The sequence below is a fragment of the Trachinotus anak genome, unplaced genomic scaffold (genome assembly GCF_046630095.1).
Source record: "Trachinotus anak isolate AG129_WGS33_773 ecotype Australia unplaced genomic scaffold, CSIRO_AGI_Tana_v1 ptg000002l, whole genome shotgun sequence".
Classification (NCBI taxonomy): domain Eukaryota; kingdom Metazoa; phylum Chordata; class Actinopteri; order Carangiformes; family Carangidae; genus Trachinotus; species Trachinotus anak.
In genome coordinates, this window is record NW_027273853.1 from 24,185,703 (window position 1) to 24,208,035 (window position 22,333).

Consider the following 22,333-nt stretch of genomic DNA (forward strand, 5'->3'; position numbering starts at 1 on the left):
TTTTGTCGTTTGCTGAACCAAACCATGTATTTCTAGTGGAAATCTGCCAGTATGGGTCTGGATGAGGTTGAGAAGCTGAGTGGAAGAGTATGTTTGAAGTTTTTAAGAGGCCGTTGTCAGCTCAGACATGCCTCTTAACTCAGGTTTAGGCAGCCAGATATGATAAATGTTGTAATGATGAGAGCCTCTCTTTTCGGGCTGTCGACATGATGGTACAAATCTGTCGTTCTGGTTCTCTCCACGGGGATGTTTCTGTCTTCAGGCTGCACCTCACTCACTTGAACAGCTTGAAACTAAAGAAATAATTACTGTTCTTCATGATGGGATGTTGAGCATAACCACTGCTTACTGTGGTTTTTTTTTATTATGCTACTTTTCCGGGTGCAGTTTAAAACATTTTTCTAATAATTGTTTTTGTATTTGGATTAGTATTTACATTACCAGAGGCTTTTTAAGCAATGAGATCCATCACCGCTGCTGTACAATAGTCCACTGAGTCCTCAGTTGACTCAGTGGTTGATTTGAGTAGATATCGAATGGCCAAACTGATAATCAGTCCATTACTTTATTTACAAGAGTCACGCAGAAATTAGTTATCCACAGTAATCCTTGGTACACATAAAATACAGTAAAAGTCTCTGAGCGCTGAAGGAGCCAGTGTCATGCTTTTACTGTCATTTAATTAAAGGTCCCATATTTTGCACTTCCGCTGTTTTATTAGAAATGTTGATATCCATAAGAAATATATTTGTGGTTTTAAGAACCAGAGAGGCAAACACTCAGGACCCAAAGCCTGCAGGGTTGAATGGTGGGTCCCGGTAGGTGGAGCTAATGGCTTGGCTGAGGGCACTGACTGCTTTGTTGTGACATCACAAAGTTACAGAAGTCCTGACGGCTTGTTTTAAGGCTCAGTTTCTGAATACAGGCTGTGTGCATTTCTCTTTGGACTGAGGCTTTGATACTTTCACAGTATTAATATAGAATCTAGACCTGCTTTATAATCAAAAAAGACATGGAAATATCACTTTTTACGATATGGGACCTTTAAGCACATGTGCCATAATTTACCCTGAATAGAGAAAAGATTTAACATGATTAACAGATCTTTTCTCTATTTCTGTAGCTGAAATAGAGAGATAGAAATACACAGTTATCAAAAACACTCTCTAAGCTATTGATCCGACCCCCACAATGTTCTGTCGCTTGACGGTATCACTTTAAAAAAAAAGACATGTCAGACCATTTTCCTGGGTAATGTAGTGTGCAAAGCCATGGCAGGACTTTCACGCAGCCCCAGCACGCCTGGCATCCATTCCCATAAGTCTATAGAGGGAGCAGGAACATTTGAGACTAAAAATAAAGAACGGCCACATTCGAGGTCAAAATTATCATCGGATTACCATTGATTCGAGAAAACCCACCAAATGCTGATTGCTTTTAAATTGAATCTTCGGCCTGATTGATTATAGTGTGTCGTAATATAATTCCAGCTTGGGAGATGCTTTTGACCGACAGTCATTTTAATTAGCCCGCCTGTTTTAATGAACACGCTTGAAACGTTGGCTTGAAAAAATGCCAAACAATTGATTTAATGTTACTATGTTAAGGAATTCCTAATAATTTCTGATTATGAAGTAGAATAGATCCAGTTATTTGGCTGCCAAGATACTGTATATCAGCTGTTTGGTGACTGGGAAAGATCAAGTTACATTTTATTTGCATGTAAGGAATTTGCATATAGCACTGAATAAAAGAATGCAGACAGGAATGCAGCACATATCCAGGACCAGTTAACGCTTTATGCAGCTTTAATGACATGATATCCAGCATTTATTTGTAGCTCTTTAACAACGTGTAGTCTGTGGTTGTTTGTAACAGCCACAGCTGGTGTAGTGTGGAATTAATCACGATCAAATGCTGTCTTTCTGTAAATCTGTCCATCCTTATTGCTCTTTCTCAGTTTTTTCCCATTAAAAGGGTTTTTGGAGTTTTTCCTGATTCAAACAGAAGGTCTGTGGAGAGAGTTCAGATTGTACATAAAATTGTTTTGATAAGCCAAAAAAGAGCCAGAGATAAAAGTGCCAGGTTGCTGGCTGGAGATTTTGCACTTAGATTCCTGCTGGACTTCTGTCACAAAAGTAATGACCTCAATGCTGTGAAACTTGACTTACTTGAGACTCTTGTAAATAGCTTGCTATGTTAAAGAAAACACTGTTAACATAGATGCCATGGTCAGCAGTCAAGTGCTTGCAATGAGTTGTTATTTGATTAGACTTGTCTTTCCTGAAAAGGAAAAAAACTTGAATCTAAACTTGGACTTTTCCCAAAAGCCCTCAAAATAAGCAGCGCTTTTCAAAAAAGAGATGGTCAGCATGATAAAAACACGAAACTCCAGAATATGACGACTTCTGTCTCAGTCCATCTGCTTCTAATCTGTATTTCACTGTGAGCTTTAACATGAAACTGTCATAATAAATGTACAAACATGTACCAGTGAGCATCAGTTGCCTTGCAGCTACTGTAAAACATTGTAAACTGCACTTGTCAGAGCTTTAAAACGTACATCTCCTCCAGTGTTAGGATACGTCCTGTAGCAACAGCGATTACTCGTCATTCACTTCAAGTGCTCCTGATATTTTGTGCATTTGCTGTAGTTTTCCACACAGGGGGAGTTTCAGGGTGATTCGACCCGCAGCAGTCTGACAATAGATGGACTTAATACTCTTAGTCTCTTAGTAGTGCTGCTGATTCAGTGGGTTCTGCTGTGGATGCCACAGTTTTGAGCCCCACATGCCCGAGCCTGCTCATGCCATCACTTAGCTGGTATTTGCTCGCTTGAACTCTCCCTCTGCACGAACCAGATCCACCGAGCAGTAGGCTTTACTGGGGCTGGTGCAGGCAACATCATTACCATCAGCTAGAAGTAGTTTTCTACACTTATTCCTTTTTTTTAAGAAGCTGCAAAGCACATATAACACCCCAGAGACAAAGATGAATAATGTCTTCTTTTTCTGTGTTGCCACTTTTGCAACTTTTTGCATAATGTTTTGGTCCTGTGACCTTTTTTTATCTCCTTCTGGAAATCTGAACCAGGCGAGACAGTTGGAACTTGCATGATGAAATGCAGTACATAAACATTTGCTGCTATTGGCAGCCAGAAAATGCATTAACTATTCAGTGGAAAATATAGCTCTCAAACTATTTTCCACTTCACTCCCAGGACAGACAGACAGGCAATAGTTGCCACATTAACTGAGTAGACAGTCGTAGCACTAGATGTATGGAGAAACATGATTATAATTTCAAGTAATTAAAGCACATCACACAATGAAGTATTTGAAGTAAATAAAGGTAAAGAAAACCTAAAAGTTTTGCATAATTTGGCACATGATTTTTCATAAACATTTCAAGCACTTGATAAAAAGAAGTCTTGTTTTTGAGAGGTTTCCTGATTTGGCATCTGACACAGTTGTTGATGAATGCTTTTTTTTTAATCTTTATATTTGATCACATGTGATAAGAGGATTATGTGTCTGATTTTATGTTTGTGTCACAACACACAAGAAGAAGCACATCTCTTCTAAAGGATGAACATAAGCATAAAAAGTATGAAAAATAACACAGTGGCACCGCTGCCCTTTTGTATGTTTTTTTTTTTTTAACCACAGATGTCACAGATTGTGTAACTCATGCCCAAACCTGTCCATGCCATTGCTAAACCGGGTGCAGAACCCAGCGGGGCCCTCAGCAGGCGGGCGGGTCTTCAGGAGCGTACGGGAATAAACAAAAGAATGAAAATGCTATGTTCTTGTCCCGTCCTGTCCCCGTCGTTCCCCCTCTGCGTAAAGCCTCAGTTTTGATAAAGAAGACTCTGTGTGTGTTTGTATGTGTGTGTGTATGTGAAGAGAATGAGATTAGATCTGCTGTGTTTCGGTACCCTCCATCTATCTCTCACACTATCACTCACGTTAACACAGATCTTCACACGTGCATACGCTCACTCACACACAGGTAAACACCAGTAGCGTGCAGTGACTTTTACAGATAGTCACAGCTGGTTTTGGGCTTTTTTTTTTTTTTTTTTGACAGCAGATCAGTCTGAAACATTGCAGGGAGTAATGGAAGGAGAAGGAGCTGTCAGATGAAGAGCTGCAGGCGACAGGCTGCACACCTCCAACTTCTCAGCGAGCGAACCAAATGCTTCCACTGTGCCCTGCTGCTCACAGACTCACGCCGTGCGCAGGGCCGGGGGTTTGATAAAATCAGATCAGGATGCTCACAGATTGATGGAAAAAAGCCACTTAATGTCTGACTTCTTTATTAAAACAATAGTTTGTTTTGCTGCCCCCAGAAATCTGCGACCTGTAGTGTTAAACCACATTTGCTGTCACCACCAAAAGTACATCTGAAAAATCTTCCAGATAACCACTTTACCTGACAACAACACACTCCTGTGACAATGCAGACTTACTGCAGATCTTACACAGAGAACCTCACACCTTGATTAACAGAAATGAAAAGATATTAACATGATAACTAAAAAGCAGTTACATGGTTAACTGTAAATATGTAAACTAAATTAATATGTCAGTGTCCTTGAGTCTGTGGGGAGTTTGTAAAAGCTGCTGCACAATACAGCCTAACTCCAAGCTGTTACACATGTAGACCTTGGGGGTTAGTAAAACCCGCTAAGACCTGCTAACAGCAATGTAAAAGGTTACAATCTGCATTCAACCCAGGTCAAATGACTGCAGTAGACGTGGGTATTTATCGGCTCCCGTTCCGATCGACGTTGATGTAAACACGACCCGCGGGAGATCTCGTTCATTTTTGCCCTTTTCCTGCTGTGATTTTGTTCAGTCGCTGTAGACACACCTGTCACCTGCCCGGCACGGTGCCGCTAAACCAGAATCACTGCAGCTACGGATGAAAGAGTGAGCACAGCCCGGAATAAGATTTACTGTTACAGGAGCGGCAACCCTGAGATGAGACGTGACAGATCCGTTTTATCAGTTTGCACAACAAAGCAGTCACCGCTCAGACCCACTCCCCACGCGGACCCACCGTCCAACCCTGCAGGATTTGGTTTCTCTGAGTGTTAACCTGAAATCCGCTATATTTTTATTCAGTCACTCAGAAAACAGTCAACGACCAGAAGCCAGAGAGGGAAGATGTAAAACTACATAAAGATGGTTTTTGGTACTAAAACAATTAGAACTTCTCATAGATAACAAAACTTCAAATAAAACACAGGAGAAATGTAAAATATGGGACCTTTAAAGTAAATGTAAAATGTGTTTAACTGCTGAGTATGTCAGCTCGGGCTTTAGAAATTCCCGGGCCCTTCATTGCAACAATCAGCCATATTTTTGAGCATAAATCAGTGTTCAGGCTGATCCAAGCTACTGTTCACATGTTGTAACATCATGGAAAAGAGGACTGTGCGCCCTGACCCAGCGCACTACGACTGCCCACAGGGCGATGTGTTTTCGGTGAGAGCTGGCAGCTGTGTGCCCTCCTCCCCTCCGCCCTCAGGTGGGCCGTTGCGTCACCTGGCAGCCGTGTCCAGGCAGGTCCCTCTGCGTGAGGAGAGGGTTGGTCAGCACCCACATCCAGCTGCATGGCACATTAAGAGAAAAACAAAGCACAAAGACGTGGACTGTATATAATGTCATCGTATCATAAAGTCTTGCCTTTTACCAGCCTCACAGTGAAGTCATGCTAAACATGTAAGCACAGATTGATTGGTTGCTTCAGCAGGGCATCAAATTACAGGCTAATAGAGTTCATAATTCTTTGAGAGCAGAAGACAAAACTATCAGAGATTGCATCAACATTATTTCAACATCACCAGTCCACCTCAGCATGAACCTGTCTGCAGGCTTCTGCAGGCGTCTGCAGGTATTTCTACATGATTTTACATTCACCCAGTGTCTGTGTTTAGCTTTGAATCTGCAGAGTTAACCATTAACCCAGGGGTCTGGGCTCTTGTTTTGCTGGAGAGATGGAAGTGTGTGCAAATCCTTTTGCAGGCAGGCTTTTGTATGCACATCTTATCTTTGTTCCCTAGATAAAGAGCAGAGTAGTAAATATGCAGACGGTCCTTGCCTGCAAGCTGTCTTCCAATAAGCAGGGTGGGAAATTACCAACAGTCGACATCAGCCAAATACTGTTAAATTTAAGCCACGGCTGATAAGGATTTTAGTGCTAACTACCACTTTGTCAGACAAACAACCATCATTTCTTGGTTTTTCCCTTCTCTTCCTTTCTCGTTTGTCACTCATTCAGCTTCTCAGATGTGAGATTTAACTGCTTTTTTTTATCATTGGAAATAGAATATCTTTGGTTTGTGGTGTTAGTGAGTCAAAATAAACAATTTAACAAAGTCAAATAGGCCTCTGGGATGTGATTTCCCCCCCCTTTTTTCACTATTTTCTGGCAATTTATAGACTAAATGATCAACCATGCATCAAAACAAATCATCAGTTGCACCTCTGCTGAAAACTTTAAAACACATCTGGTGAATTTTGAAGTTCATCTTTCGCTGCTGTTGGCTGATGGATAAAATACTTTGTTTCCAGCCGAGTGCACAAAGTGCCTTTGTGATCATTGTGGCCAAGCCATGTCTTCTTTCTGTTTTGAAACTGTCTTGCAAATGAGATGCTTTCCTTAAATACCATCCTGCTGACAGACTCATATCTGACTGGATTTCTTAAATGTTTTCCTTACCAGCACGGAGGCACTTGCCAGCAGCGCCAGAAGCCATTCATGATAGACTTGTTTAGTGTCAAATATGGAGGAGCTTTGCTCCACCGAGCTTATGAGTCAAGACCCCCAAGCTATTTCCTAATCAGCGGCATGCCTCCTACTCTTCTATTTCACCACATGGTGATATCCTGCTCTCTTCTGAAATGAGCTGTGTGGATGCTTATCTGTCAGCCCCCACGCTCTAAATGAAGGACCAAAAGCAATCTCCTTTTGCTCCCGCTGCTGTCCTGAGGAGCGGCCTCACCTCGACCCCGGATCACTCTCATTTCCTTGGCTCTGGATCCTTCGAGCTTCGTCATAGTTCCCTGAGTCTGGCCCTTTGAAATGCTCATAATCACAAACTTCACTAGAGCAGCAAATGATCCCAGCAGGCCTGTGGCCACGGGCTCTAGGAAGACAAATGAAAGCTTACCTCAGCTTCATATTGCTCAAGTTTTAGTAATTATAGTTTCGAGTGCATGAAAAAGGCAATATGTGGATTGTTTATGTACATAATCTGGTCAATACAGTAAGGAGACATGGACAGAAACATCTGGCCGGGCCATCCTGCAGATGCATGTAATTAACAGTTGATCCAAAGTATTTTAAGTAGAAAATTAGAAGACGCTGCATCCTCAACATTTCAGTTCACACAAATGACCTAACATATTTCGGTCATTTACCTTGAGCGGTATCCAGCTGTGCAGGTGTTTTGGTTTTACTTGTTCAGGCTTTTGTTTGTCTCAAAGTTTTCACGCCAGCCTCCACACCAATAAAAATACATTTAAATAACAAGAAGCATGTCTGTGCAGAAACACTGTCTTTGTTATTCTCAACACATGGACTTTCCAGATTTCACAGACAGCATTTTGTTAGCAGCGCTTCTACATACACGTTGCTGTTGAATTTTTTACAATGAAAGGCATTTCATTCGATTTCATTCATCTACATGGATTTGATTTGGAGAAGAGCTGAATGATATGCCCGAAAAATGATATGCCCGAAAATTCAATCCAATTATTTTGACAGACACGATTTCAGTAGAAATCATATTTTTTGAATTTTATTTTTAAAAATATTAAAATGAAAATGATGTGGTTTTTGTTGGGTCTTGTCCCAACCAAGCATGTTCCTTTACGCGTGGAGAATATGATTTAGAGGCTGGGGGCATCTCTGTAACACCACAGTGCTTCATTTATGGTATGTTGTGACACATTGTGCAGCTCCTGTGATTTAGGTATTGCAATCGGCCATATTGCGATTTCGATAATATGTTCTGTTAATCAAGTGTGTTTTTCAGCCCAAATCTGGAGGCAGATATCTGACAATCTGAACAAGTAAAACCAAAACAATTGGAAAAAGCATAAGGGAGAAGATTTTAGATAGAATAAGTAAAAGTTTTCTTTTTTATTTTTCGGCAATTTGACCCTTTAAGTCTTTTGATCTGGACAATCTGCTAAATTTCCTGTGTTGTTCAGTCCACCATTTCAACAGGCCTCCTGATAACACAGATAACCAGTGAAGTATCCCACATTTCTAAGCTAATGGAAGTGGACACCGTATCATTCCAGTCGAAGGTCTCATCTCAGATGAGGACTAATCCCCCCAATTCCATTCAACCAGTAATCCCCACACAATGCAAGCAAAGGATTGTGCCTGACTGTGTATTCAAGTAATTGAGGGGAGTACAGAGGAAACCCTCCTCCTCATCATCCCTCTGTCCGCACACTTGCTTGGCTTTTATCACCCCCGGCCGCGCTCCCAAACAATGCACCGCAAACAGAGAAGGTATCCAGTCACAATCCCATGAACACTGCAAATAGTGTCTGCAGGCTTTGATCTTATTCTCCTCATCAGTGATCCTAGCTTGAATCATAGTGCAGGAGGAAGGCGAGCTCACACCTGAACGGGCTGAGGAGCTTTTCTTGGAAATGAGTGGCGCGTTTTACGGTTAAAGGCCTGATTTGTGTCAGCAGCTGGCTGAGTGTTTTGGTTTAAGAGGTGAGAAGAAAACATCTAAAAAAAACAGCTTTTGGCTATTTCTAGTTTTATGGGCATGCAGTGTTTGTTTTGTTTGATTAGGATCCAATTACCAGTTTGAACCAACGTTATTTTATCACACACTTTGCAGCCTTCACATCTTTTTTGAAAGTAAAAAATGGAACTGGGCCTGTAACATTAACTAAGCAAACTCAGATCATCCAGTCCTGAGTATTAAAAATTCTGGCTTGGGGCCTGGTGGCTCACTGAAGTGAGCGCGAGCAGATGCAGCAAAATTATTCAGGGCCCGATCCCTGCAGATCTTTGATATATGTGTGTACGAGTGTGCGAGAGGGAGGTTAAGCAACGCTGCGACACCAGATGCCAACTTCCAGGAGTTTTACAAGTGTGAAAAAGTAGCACAATGATGCATTGTTGCTCTCACAATCAGCTCTCGGAGGACTGAGGCATTGCTGATTTGTCTGTTAGTCTGCTTCTTTGTGCAGTGCAGAGACTAGAGCGAACAAATGGCTGCCACCTGCAAGCTGTCACGACATGCAGCGTCGTATTTTATGGCGTCTTCATAAAGAGCTTCTATAAAAACTGTAACTGTCTGGAGTTTGTTGATGATGTTTTAGCTGTTTGGAATTTCTTCACTATTTTTACCTCTGTCGGTTTCCATTGAAAGCTGCTGGAATATAACGTTTGCTTCTCTGTGCCATTTGGTGAGAAGGGACACATAAGAAAGGATGTGCAGCTGAGCAATAAAATGTACATGCCCTGTGAGGAACATTTTCTTCCAGGCCGCCACATTTCAGATTCCACTTGAGCTGTCGCCGCCTGTATTTGTTTGGTTTTCTTCATCTGGCTCTGATCTGAGCTCTCCTGTTGAGCATGAGCGCGGCGTCTCTGCCAGCGAGGATGCCTGCCAGTAAACTCATTTCATCCAGTACGGAGCTGAGATGAGGAGGCCCTGCGCGTTCGAAACCTTACATTGACCCTTAGTTGATACGCAATGCCTCACTAAAGCGCAGGCCAGTTGTGTTTACAACCTGAGGTTATCTGGCTGCTGCTCGATAGCTGCTGCTGCTGCTGCTGGGCTGCAGCCCTCCAGCTGCTGCGGTTTCCCCTCACTTACCTTGTGTGTGAGCAGCAAGCACCCCCTCAGTTCAGTCTGTCCCCACGATAGAAAATTGTCTCTCAGGTCTAAAAAAAAAAAACAAGAGACAGACGCAAAAAGAGCCACTTAAAGTCATGACTGTTCTGGGCTTTAAAGGGTATCGAGAAGGTTTTTGGCAGTTTCTGCTCACAGTGAAATCTTCACCTTGGAGATTCTGCCAAGTGTCTGCACCGGTGGATGGATTTGATTATTCCAGACTGCTAGGAAGCAGGAATTCTGGGGAGAAAAAAAAAGAAGAGATTTGGCTGAATAACTTAAAAAAACGTCAGGTTATATCTTCATAGGACTTGTGTGCATATCCCTGCTTCTTCCTCTTCCTCTGCATTAAGATCCAGTTATTTTGATGTATTCAGTGAAGCTGTTATAGACTTGTGAACCCACTCAAGCTGCAGTGATCAATGGGAGAGACGGTAACACTAATGCAAATAAAATCATCCCAGTAGTTGATTGGTGCTAACTCTCCGAAGCAGCTTCAACACTAAATCACCCCCCTCCTTTACGTTCATATGTTTCTGTAATTAAGAGCACATGTAGGAATGGCAGCTGCTTCAGTAAATACGACCGATCGCCCCGCTCAGCTGTCAGTTTTGGGTGATGGATCCGACCTCAGAAAGACATTCATGCTCTAAAATATTGTCCTGAGTGAGTAATATCCAGCCCGAAAGGGCAAAGCATGATGTGGCGCTCATTTACACCCCGAAAATTACCCTGCGTCATTACTCATGTAGTTGCACTGCAGTCAGAAAGTATTAGGACAGGGTGTTTGGGGTTGTTCACATCCATATTCATCCATGTTATACTTGTAGCCCCTTTTTACCCTCAGGGGCTATAAATAAAACAAAGAAAAAACACTGCACTTCCTGCACCATTCATCTGATATGAATGTAAACACCCTGAAATTAAAGGTTTGTATTCAATCAAATGACCAACAACATGCTTTCTCATGAACCTCATGCAGGTAGTTTTGATTTCTGCTTCCACCCCCAGTACAAAGGAGGCGAATGGAGTTTGACCAACAAACAGCAGCATGTCTTTGGAACGAAGGAAATTTTCCTGACAAAATCACCTCACAGCGAGGACAGTGATTCTTCAGAGTAAAGAAAGACACATTTCTGTATCAAAAGCTGTGAGAGTTACAAACAAAATCACCCTCATCTCCAGCGTGTTGGGAGGAAGGCAGAAAGACACAGATCTCAAAACCTGGACAAATCAAACTATAACTATCTGCATGGTTACATTTACATTCCATTCCATTTATTCATTAGGCAGACACTCTAAAGTAACTTACAAATGAGGGACATCGCCAAAGCTTCAGTGCAGTAGGAAATCTTGGTGTAAGCACTAAATACTAAATCTGTTCAATAAGAGCAAGGAGATCAAGAAAGGAAGTTCAGTGAAAGTAGGAGCAGCTGGTAGGGGTTGAGTCTTCCAGAGATTCTTGAAGATAGAGAGGGACGCCCCTCCTCTGAGAGAATTCAGTAGCTCCACCGTCGGGGAACCACAGCAGCCGAGAAGGAGCATGAGGCTGTATGACTGAGTTCAAGTGGATGGGTGCAGACCCAGAGGTCGCTCTGTGAAGGCAAGCAGTAGTGACTTGGTTAGATATCACTATCATAAGAAAGTATGAGTTTTTCTGGGCCTACTGACCCCTCAAAGCTGAAAGCTGATTCTTAAACTAAGTCATCGTTTAGACTTATGTTTTCAGGTTGTCCGTCCTTCCATCCCTGAATGTGATATCTCATTAACACCTTGAGGGAACGTCTTCAAATTTGGCACAAATTGTTGTGGTCATAACTCACAAATTCATACACTAACTATGACACAATTTAACTCATATGTCTCTAAGGATATAATGAAGTGATAACATTTTGTATCCAAATGGTCAAAGGTCAAGTGGTTGGCGACGAGGCTGTAATTCTAGTTACAGTAATGACAGCCCTCATCTCCTAGGAGTGGTCCACTTACATCCCAAGCAGCCACTAAGAGCTACCACGAGGGTCCGTGCCACAGCATCCTCACAGCAGATGTCACAAATATCATCGGTGACCTCAGTGTTTAAAGAAAAAAAGAACAGTACGAGTCAATTTCATACTGAAAGGACACATCAAGCATGACAAGCCTGGGTTTATATAGTGTAATGCATCTCATGTGTCAGGAGCTTTTATGAAACACAGAGGGTAAGAGTTGCCTGATATTAGTCATCAAAGGAAAAATGATCCCTCTGTTACACAAACAACACAGAAACTGGCCTAACTGAATAATTTTATAAACTTCTCTCTCAGACTCTCGCCTCTACCTACAAATGTAAGAATGCATTAAGGAGTCGACCTCTCTAATTCCCTTTGATCTACAGACTGTAACTTCAGCTACTGTGTCAGTCTGACCGAAACGTGTATTTTCACAGCAACTCTTCAAAGCTCATCTGAAGAATGTGATGTTGGTGTTGAGGAGAAGCAGAATCAAAGAGGTTCTCAGACAGCAGAAATAGTGTCTTTTGGCCCCTGATCGCCAAACTCAGCAGTCCATCATTCTTCCCCCTTGTTTTGAATCGCATAAATCTCAGAATCTCTTCGAAGAAGAGGAGAAAAATATGTTGATACATGCAGAAAAAGAAAGTTCCTGTGTCAAGCAGTGATGAAAAATCATCTGGCATCTAGCTGCGTTCTCAGGGACGATAATTTAGTTTCTCGTTGGAGGCAGAGGAGACAGAGGATGCAGGAATATCGTTCACCCAGCCCGGTTGCATACAGTAAAGGTGATTTAGAGGCTGGAAGCTGCATTGTTCCTTTGTGGGAGAAGTTAAGAAGAACATACACAAACACACAACAGATTATTTAACAGTTAGAATGGACTGTGCATGTGTGTTTTTGTTTGCAAGGAAATAGGAAAAAAAAAGAGAGGAAGGTGTTTTGTCAAGAGAAGAATTGAAGGGGGGAGGAGAATAGGTGGGCAAAAGGGCAGAATTTAAGTCAGGACTGGAGGCTTTAAGATTTTCTTTTTAAGAAACAATAAGCTTCTTTTTCAGTGTCTGGGCTGAACAAGAGAATCTCCTCCTACCAGTGCGTGAGAGGAAGCAAGAGGTTTTGCAAAGGATGTGATACATTTTTTTTAATGGATTAAAAAAAAAAAAGGAAAAGCGGTATGACATGATCTGTGGGCTGTTTTCAGATAGTTGAGGATTATTAGCAGTGTGTCAAAATTGAGCAGTTTTAAGTTGTTTTTTCCCACTTCTTTCCTGGGAAAGACTTTCCCAACATTTTTCACGGCATAAACAAGAGCTCTCAAATGCAAATGACATGTTGCAGGAATGAATAATGTAAAGACGACATTCCTTCACAGGAAAGAATATGATATCTCATTATGGACACTATCATTTTCATTTTTGGTTAAGAGAGAACTCCCAGCAATAAAGTCTACAAAGATCAACATAGCAGAGGTGAGATATTCCTGAATTATATTCTCTAGTATTCTCTCCCCAGAGGAAGTTTAGGATCAAGTCTGAGCGTAACGTTATTTGAAGAAACATGAGTATTTGCCTGACCATGACCTTGTAGGCCGAAACGTTGCATATATACACTGAGTTTTAGGCAACTTTCTAAATTCAGTGTGCAGCTGTACATGTGTTTATCTCACCGTTTGTGCAACAGAGGAAAAGACCTTTCGGTAGTTGCCACTTGCAGCCTCAGACGCTGGAAGATGACAGTTGTGGAATTTGATGATGGATGCATGTAGGGCGTCTTTTGGAAACCAGTGATTTTAGAAATCTCCAGGCACGGCCACAGAAAGTGACACCATGATGACTGTCATTTCCAGAACAGCTATTTTTGAAGATATTCTTACATGGTGAATGAATCCAACGTCCCGATTCTCTGGCCACACACGGCGTACATTATTTGTGGATACAATAATCTGTAAGCTGCAAAGCATCAAAGGAAAACAGAGTTGAGATACTATCATTCTAAAACGTATCCCAAGCTATGAATCTGGAAGAACAGCACAGGTTTTCCACTTCAGTGCAGTTGGTTATTGTTTGTTTTGTTTTGTTCTTTGCAAAAAGCTGGTCGTCCAGTTTTGACATCAGTTGTGTCGAAGAGGTCTGAAACCGTTTTTCCAGAACTCAAGGTTCAGTGGAAAGTTTCCACTTTACCGTCTGCAAACTTCATGTTATTGTGGATGTTATCATTTAAACATAGAGCTTTATGTTGGTGTCCCTATATAGTTTTATATAAATTTTTTATGACATTTTTCAAAAATAGGATGTCTAATTTGACTATAATCTCCACCTATGATTCTTCTTATCCTCTGTTGGACCTGTTAATGTGTGAGGCTGTTTTCTGCCCGCGGCCGTGCCCATCCCAGGACACCTTTATAAACAAAGCCGTAGTCCTGCCTGGCATCTGGCGTCAGGCCACTACAGGGCGAGGCCAGCTGCACTGCGAGCGCCGGGGTCGGTCTTCTGTCGCCTTATTGTCAGCTTCTCTCCCTCTCTTAACTGTCCCTGACACCCTGACAGTCCCCCACAGCAACACACGCACACACAAACATGCAAACACACATTAACACATGACCGCATGTGCTTGGTGCAACCAGCCACCTGTGTACTTAGACACACACACACATCACGGTTATTACAGCCACTGAGAGTCAGGTTGCAGAATAACGTGCACACTGAGCCCAGGTGGGGTACTGTAATGTGTGTTGTAACATTACTGCAACAATACGCTCCCCCCGAGTGAATGCACGCAAGCGTGAACCCATATGTGCACTCCACGTTCCTGTGCATTTCACTTTCTCTAAAAGACGCATTTCCTCACACCCCGATGACAGCCGAACCTCTCCACTGTCTGGAGCTCACAATTGCACAAGTGAGCCATAGGTCAAAGGTCTGTTATTCCAGTGAGAGAGCCAGCTGAGCAGCCAGCAACAAGACGGACCCCACAGGGTTCGTGCATGTGTGCAAGTCCGCTAACTCAGGCTAAGCCTCTGCAACATGATGTGTATTTTTGTACATTAGCAAGAGCGCCTTTGCTCTATTTTTGCATAGCACCAACAGTGTTTGCATCCAAAGCCTCCTCTGCAAGTAACCCAGTCCATGGTTTATAATTCAGGCATTAGCGTGTCTATTCACATAAGACCCAGGGGCCACAGTGAGAGTATGAAAACGACATTAAGCCACACAGATCACCTTTCACCCCCTCTCTTGATTCTCCTGAGCAGTGCTGCAGGGTTGGGGAGCTCCACAACACTGAAACCCTATCGCCACGCCGTTGTTTTGGGGACAATGGCTGCTGGTTAAGTATGGGGCAAAAGGTGTACAGTATCTCAGCGTATCTGCCCCACGGTGCCTGTTCTACGGCTGAGAGACACGTTCACAAAATGGCTTGAAATATGTAGAACATCAGGGGCACTTGCCCATTCCATAAATCTTCCAAAAGATTAATGTGCAAGATATAAGAGATGTTTGCTTCAAGTTCATCTTAAACTTCAAATGGAATCAGTATTAATAGATATTCATTGACAAATAATACTGTTTTTATATCCACTAAAATAACACAACATCAATAACTTACATCTGGTATGGTTTGCTTGCTCATTGGTATTGTGATCGCATTTTATTAATTTCTTTTTTCGCATTATAACCATTAGCTTTTAATGAGTATGTAACAAGTTCTACAGGATCACCTGTCTTTTTGAAGAGACAAAAACTGGTTAAAAATGGCTTGTTTGCTTCCACCTACAACTACAATTAGTAATACCTGACCCTACCCCCCAGCAGTTTGACCTTGTAGCTCATACCCTGAGAAACTGCTGCCGGCGTTCATCAATCACCATCACAACGTAAAAAAATAAATAAAATAAAGGTCATATATTGTATAAAGCAAGATTTCCATGCTTTTTTGATTATACAACAGGTCTAGGTTCTATATTTGATATGAAAGTATCAAAGTGCTCAGTCCACAGAGAAATGCTCACAGCCTGTATTCAGAAACTGAGCCTTAAAACGAGCCGTCAGGACTTCTATAACTTTGTGATGTCACAACAAAGCAGTCACCGCTCTCAGCTATGCCCCAAGCCCCGCCCACCTGGACCCACCATCCAATCTTGCAGGATTTGGTTTGTCTGAGCCTCTCATCTGATTGGTTTACCAAACTGAGTTTTAGAGACAAGCCTGAGAGAGGAGATATAAAACTACACTGAGATTGTTTCTGGTTCTTAAAATCACAAATATATCTTGTAATGGATATGAACACTTCAAATAAAACACAAGACAAATGTAAAATATGGGACCTTCAAATTTACTTTGCTCTATGCCAAAGAAAATAGTTTTATTTGTCTTATCGAGTTAGCATGAAAGCTTATTGTGTATTTTTGTGTCTTAATGGACAAAAATAAGATGTCTCAGTACTGTGGCTGTCAATAGAGGCTGGTATAATTGTAAATATGTATGTAAGGTCTTTTATTGAAGTTCGTGTAATTCTTGAGGAGCCTGTTCGCCTCCATAACAGTGTCAGCGTGACGTCCTCTCAAACTCTCTGTCTCTGTGCCAAGAAAGAGCCAAGGATAACAGCAGCGGAGCTTCAAACGAAGCTCGTCTAAACAGACTTTCCACCGTCCTCATTGCCTTGATCCTCACGAATACCTCAGCGGAGAGGCAGAGGAATTGCCCCCAAGACCTTTTCAGTTCTCCCTCCTATCGTCCTGCTCCGCTTCAACAAACACCCAAAAGTCCTGTTTGTTTGCTCTGAAAATAATCAGCCCGAGGCCTGTTTTTTGAGCCGCGTGGCATAATCTCCGCAGTGATGATGTCTCTATCTGCTCTAGTTTTGAGAAGTGAGAGGAGATGTTTTGCAGATTCCCATGTTTTTTACATGAGCCTCGTCATGTTCCAAGAGCGCCAGCTGTAGTTGGGATGGATCATATTTTAAACTGAACTTGTGGGTCAGGGTAAATTTACACACATTCATAGATTCACACAAAGAAGAGATGTATCTTCAGCCTCAGCTCTTAGACTCAAACCCTCATTTCTTCCTACGTGTCCTTATCTTTATCCAATTTCCAAATCAATTTCAGTCCCAAGTTATCACTCCTTATCCGGTTTGAACTATTTCTCCTGTCTTTAACACTGAGTAATTCAGTGCAGATCAGCTGGCTGCATCATCTTTTAATGTGTCTGGCATTAAAACATCAAACCTTTCTGCCAGCTTTCAATTTCCTCCACATTTTCCCTGCGTTTGACTTAACCATTGTCTCTCCCGCTGCAGCCACTGGCCTTGAGGACATTTAATTTATCCATGGTTTGTTGCTGCATGCTCGTCAGTCCGCCAGGTTTCTCTGCCTTCCTCGGCTTTCCTCTTCTTCGTGCGGGCCCTTGTTGGTCTCAGTTATGTGACGTCACTGAGAAAGAAACTTTTACGATTTATGACTCCACCATTGTTCTCTTCATCTTCAAAGCTCGCCTTTGAGATCTGCACTAAACAAATGATGCAGCATGTTTCATACAAACCACAAATAGTGGCCTCATGACCCAGAGAGTTCTTTAGGTAGAGGCAGAGAGAGATCATGAGTCTGTAAGTGATTAAAACCAACTTTGTTTGATGCAGTAAGATCACTTCTAAGTCACAGCAGAAGGCTATAACCAAGGTCACGAACATCTCTGTGAGGAAAGCGAGACCTGCAGGGTTTGGAGTTTCCTGCTATAACTGTATACACTAATGGCACAGTGAGGCACTTTGAATGAAGGCATCCACCAGTTGTCATAACCATTGTACCTGCAATTGCCCCACTCCTTGTGACTCCACTCAGGAGGTCATCATCCACTGAAGCTGAGAAAACAACAGAAAGCTCAGGTCCGGTCAAGCAGCCAGGTCAAGGACCTTAAGAGCCAGAAGAGGCCCGCTACCCTCTGGGTCATTAATAATTAATGAAACCTGAGGCTGGGACAGGAGGCCATGACTAAACACAAAAAAGAGCCAGAGTGGTAGGAGGGCAGGGCTGGGCAGTAGGGGGGGGGGGTTACTGATGGAGAAAAGGCGCTGAATCCAGCTCTGGCTACAGTCCATGCTTTCACTGTATGCTCCAAAGGCTCCAGACACAACAGTCTGCACAACCCAGCGACGTTTGAAAACCCAAGAGCAGAGCTTTGGACGACAGATTTTGGTTTTAACTTGAAGAGAGGAGATGGAAGTAGAGAAAGAGGAGGGTGAATAAAAGCAAGAGCAAAAAAAGTGGGGTTGCCCAGTTGGAGAGAGAAAAATGAGTTCATGGAATGAAAAACACCATGAAAGTCTCCTCGCTGTTTCCCATGAAATCCTGCCATCCACTAACTTCTACCCAACAAAGCGTGTACTTGCCCTGGAGGTACTATCACACCGAGACCTCCATTACGAGCACGGTCTGATGAAAGAGGAGCTAAGGGGGGCTTAGGAGGTTTGGCTCTTAACCCTCCCCCATCGGGCCTGATATGAAAGAAGATAGTTCAACATGATATTATATAACAAGTGCTTTTTAGGGGGGCAATCTGTTTTGACAAAATGATCCAACCTTGCTGATGAGTCTCAGAAAGCACAGTATATTATCTGATCTTTTCTGCTTGCTCCAGATTTTTATTCTTCTGCAGATTTACTAATTTGAAGTACTCCTCTCCTGCAGGATGTTTTTACAGATGTTGAACATGACCACGCTAACACTGCAGACATTTCTTAACTGCCTCTTATGTCATATTACTGTCGTGCCCATAACCACAACAAACTCTGATGTACTGATGCCTGTGGTTTATTTGCAGACTTCATCCGACGACTGCGACCCACATGAGGGAATCCACCAAGGGAAAGAGGGCACGTACCGCCTGCAGGTGACCCAGTTTGTCCAAAGGTTGGAGTATTGGCACAAAGAGCTGACGAACACCTTGGTTACTTCTATAACCGTGGTACCAGTCCATGGCCGAGCAGTGGCGTACCTGGGCACCGCCGATGGACACCACATACAGGTAAATCAGTCTTTTGTACTGTCCTCAGTGAACACTTTTTAAAAGACTGGAAAGAGCTTAATTTGCATGTAAAATACCAGCAGTTAGGCGCAAACAGAGACCCTGAGGCTACAGTGGCTGGTGCAGTTTCCCTCTGTCATTGTTCATGTAAATGTGGCAGGATGTTGGTACGTGAGGAGTGAAAGCACACTGCTGGAGACACAACATGAAGTCCACTGCAGGTGCCTCTGCTAAGAGCAAGCTGGGGGAAACTGTGACCGAGCACCGGGACCTTTCTGTTTGCACAATTTGCTTTCCTTTGACCTGTGCTCAGCGAGCTGCCGAAAAGGCCCACGTTCCAGTCTGCCATCTGAGCAAACACCGTCTATTTTGAATATCAATGTACAAACCAACAGTGGATTCCACCACAGCTGATCATTGTTAGCAGCTTTCAGCGTCTCATACATGATCTGTCACTTCTGCCTCTTTATTGTTGGGAGGATTTAAGTCATAGGAAAACTTGAATTAATGTGGGGCAGTGAAAGGAGGCTGTGATTATTCACTTTTGTTCATGTTTGTTTGCTTTGTATCTTTACATTTTTGTGTTTTATCGTTGTATCTTTAAAACCCAGGTAATTGAATCACTCACAGGGGGAACTGATTGAATGATCCACGTGCATATACAGTAAACTGACAAGGTTAAAGCACCTCAGCTCTAATGATTATGCGGGTGTTTGTCTTAGAGTAAAAACTGACAGACAAAATAATGTCAGTGGTCTCCACTGTCACAGCACAGGAGGTCCTGGGTTTGAACCTGCCAGCCAGTCGATGCCTTTCTGTGTGAAGTTTGCATGTTCTCCTTGTGGGTTTTCAGGGTGCACTGGCTTCCACAGTCCAAAGGCATGCAGGTTAGGTTAAAGGACAACTTTAAATTATATGTAGATGTGAAGGTCAGCCCTGTGATGGACTGGTGACCTATCCAGGGTCTACCCCACCACTGCCCAGTGTCAGTGTACATTAGCTCCAGCCCCCTGTGACCCTAAAAGGATAAGTGGTACAGCTAATGAATGAATGAATTTAATGAGTTATAAACACCAAACACTAAATACAAAGACAGACTATTCTTATACCGTCTGCTCTTTTCCATTTCTCTTGCTTCTTCCATAGAGGTTATGGACTTTTTACATCATGATATGCATCCTTGAAACTGGCTTTGTTCATTTTTAATTGCACTTCTTACATAAATAACCACTGCCTGAAGCTTGTAATTTAAAGTCTATATGGTCTTGTCAGAGGCCACTCTTTTGGCTTCCAAATAAGCTCTGATTTTGTAATTTAAGGTTAAAATTAGGCTAAAATATAAAATATGAAACAGTCTTAAACAAGTTACATACTTACAAATACATACAACTGTATTTCAAAAAGTCATTTATACTTAGTGCTTGTGTATAACTGTAAGCAGTAAAATAAAAAAAAAACTCTTTTCAACTGAATTTAGTACAGTTTTATGTCTAGACACAAAACTGCCCTTGTCAGTGATAAGGGAGTATGTGTTTCATCTGGCACATGAAATAATTTTCTAGCTTTTAGTGCCTGTGCACCTGCAGTTCAAATGAGCACTTGGCTTGGTATAGGTCCATTAGTTGCATTATGTTGTTTTGAGCAGTCATCAGGGTGAAATATAGCATTTTGGCATTCATCTTAATTAACTCAGCATGACTCGCCTGTGTGGCTGCATCTCAGACTATGACTCACTGCAGCCACTTTCCCTCCCTTTTCATGTGAGGTTTTGTCCGTCCACTCTACCGCCGCAGCTGCAGCAGGCACTGCAGCAGCCACTGCATGCAGCTGCAGAGTGAGGTGCAGCGAAGTGAAGCTGCACCGCTGCATCAGTTCAGTGCTGAAGGAAAAAACTGTGGTGAATGGAATGAAACACGTAAAGTAAAAGCTGAATTACCTCACGTGTTTTTGAAACAGAAGAATGAAAAGACGCGCGTGGAAAAAAAACAGCAAGAGAGATGTGGAAAAAGGGGCCGACAGCTGCACGGAAAGGGGGGGGGGGTTTGATGGAGAGAGGGTTGAGACAGTGGTAGTTGGGGGCGAGGGGGCTTACAAGCTGAACGGCACGTTAATGGTGAACGGCAGGCCCCGCTGACACGTTCCCTCGCACGGCATTTTGAATCGCTGAGCGTCCCGTGCAGCTGTTGCTGTGTGTTTCTCTACCGTCAACCCCCCACCCCCACCCACCCTCGCCTCCTCTCCCTCCCAGGCCCTCGTTCAGTTCTTTTTTGTGGTTGGCTGAAGTTCATTGTTTTAACTGAAGCATTTTAGAAAGTCTGAAGAGGAGACCAGCTGTCCTGCACTGCTAAACTCTCCATTTTATCAAGTAACTGTCTCCTAAAAATCTTACTTTCTTAAAACAAATCAGCCATTTTTAGTAAATATCAATTTACATTGACTAAATTTGTCTAGAAATAAGTGTTTGACTCTTTGAAAGAAGAGAGGAGGGAATTTGACAAAAGAAGAAATATTGTTTTTAAAGACCAAATCTAGGAAAAGCAGAGGAAATGTACTGAGTGAGACAAACAATTGAAATGCACTGGACAAGTATTTGAAAGATGTTGGAGGACCTGGAAGGGAAGAGTTAGGCGGATTTGTCTGTCATTTCTATTGGTAGTTATTGTATCATCTTCTCTGACATACAACAATTCTGGATGGTTTTAAATATATTAATACATACAGTTTAGCCAAACTTATTTTGAAGTGAAGATGAAGACGAACAGTAAGGTCATTACCCAAATTGTCTTTTGAAAACATCCAATCACAGACTGACTTCCTGGTTCAACTGTCACCAACTGTACTTAATGTTAAATTGAAAACACAGTTTTCCTGTGAATTGTTATGTCAAGTGCTCTCACGTTTGGTTTTTTAGAGAGTGGTCCAAATACAGTGGTATAGATCATTTGGCCAAACTTGCTCTTGAAAATAAATGTGTCAGCTTGTTCCAAGATTGCAGCACTTATACTTTATTGAGTACAATGTAATCACAGATAGAAGTGATGGCTAAAGCATATTAAAATAAAACGTGTCTTGTCCACTTTCCCTGATTTTCTGAGCCGGGCATTTGAACTGACGACCCTCCGGCCACCTCTCAGTCCAAAGCTGAGCAGCAACAAGAATCTGTGAGAGATGGTCGCCTTTGCTTTGGCAGGTCATTTCATTGTTAGTACGATAAAAAAGAACCTGTCAACTTTTCATGTATATCAGTTTCCTGGTGGCTCCCAGCGGACGAGGCAAGAGGGAACACAGGGTAGAGGCAGTGAAAGAAAAAGAGCGCTGTTCCCCTCCACGGACTCCATTCTGGCTCAGGAAGTGTTTCCCTCGGCTTCACTTGGGCCACTGTGGGAATAACACAGGGGCCGTGTTTATAGGCCAAACTTCCCCCCGGCCTGCTTAATACA

At 42.5% G+C, this 22,333-nt stretch overlaps 1 protein-coding gene across 2 annotated transcripts in view; it reads left to right on the forward strand.

Moving 5' to 3' along the window:
* The window catches only part of met (MET proto-oncogene, receptor tyrosine kinase), a 69,825-nt gene that overhangs the window by 7,617 nt on the left and 39,875 nt on the right, over nt 1-22,333 (forward strand). For both annotated transcript variants that reach the window (XM_071457423.1, XM_071457433.1), the window contains exon 3: nt 18,690-18,893. In XM_071457423.1, the coding sequence (XP_071313524.1) occupies nt 18,690-18,893 (204 nt within the window). The remainder of the gene's footprint in view (nt 1-18,689; nt 18,894-22,333) is intronic.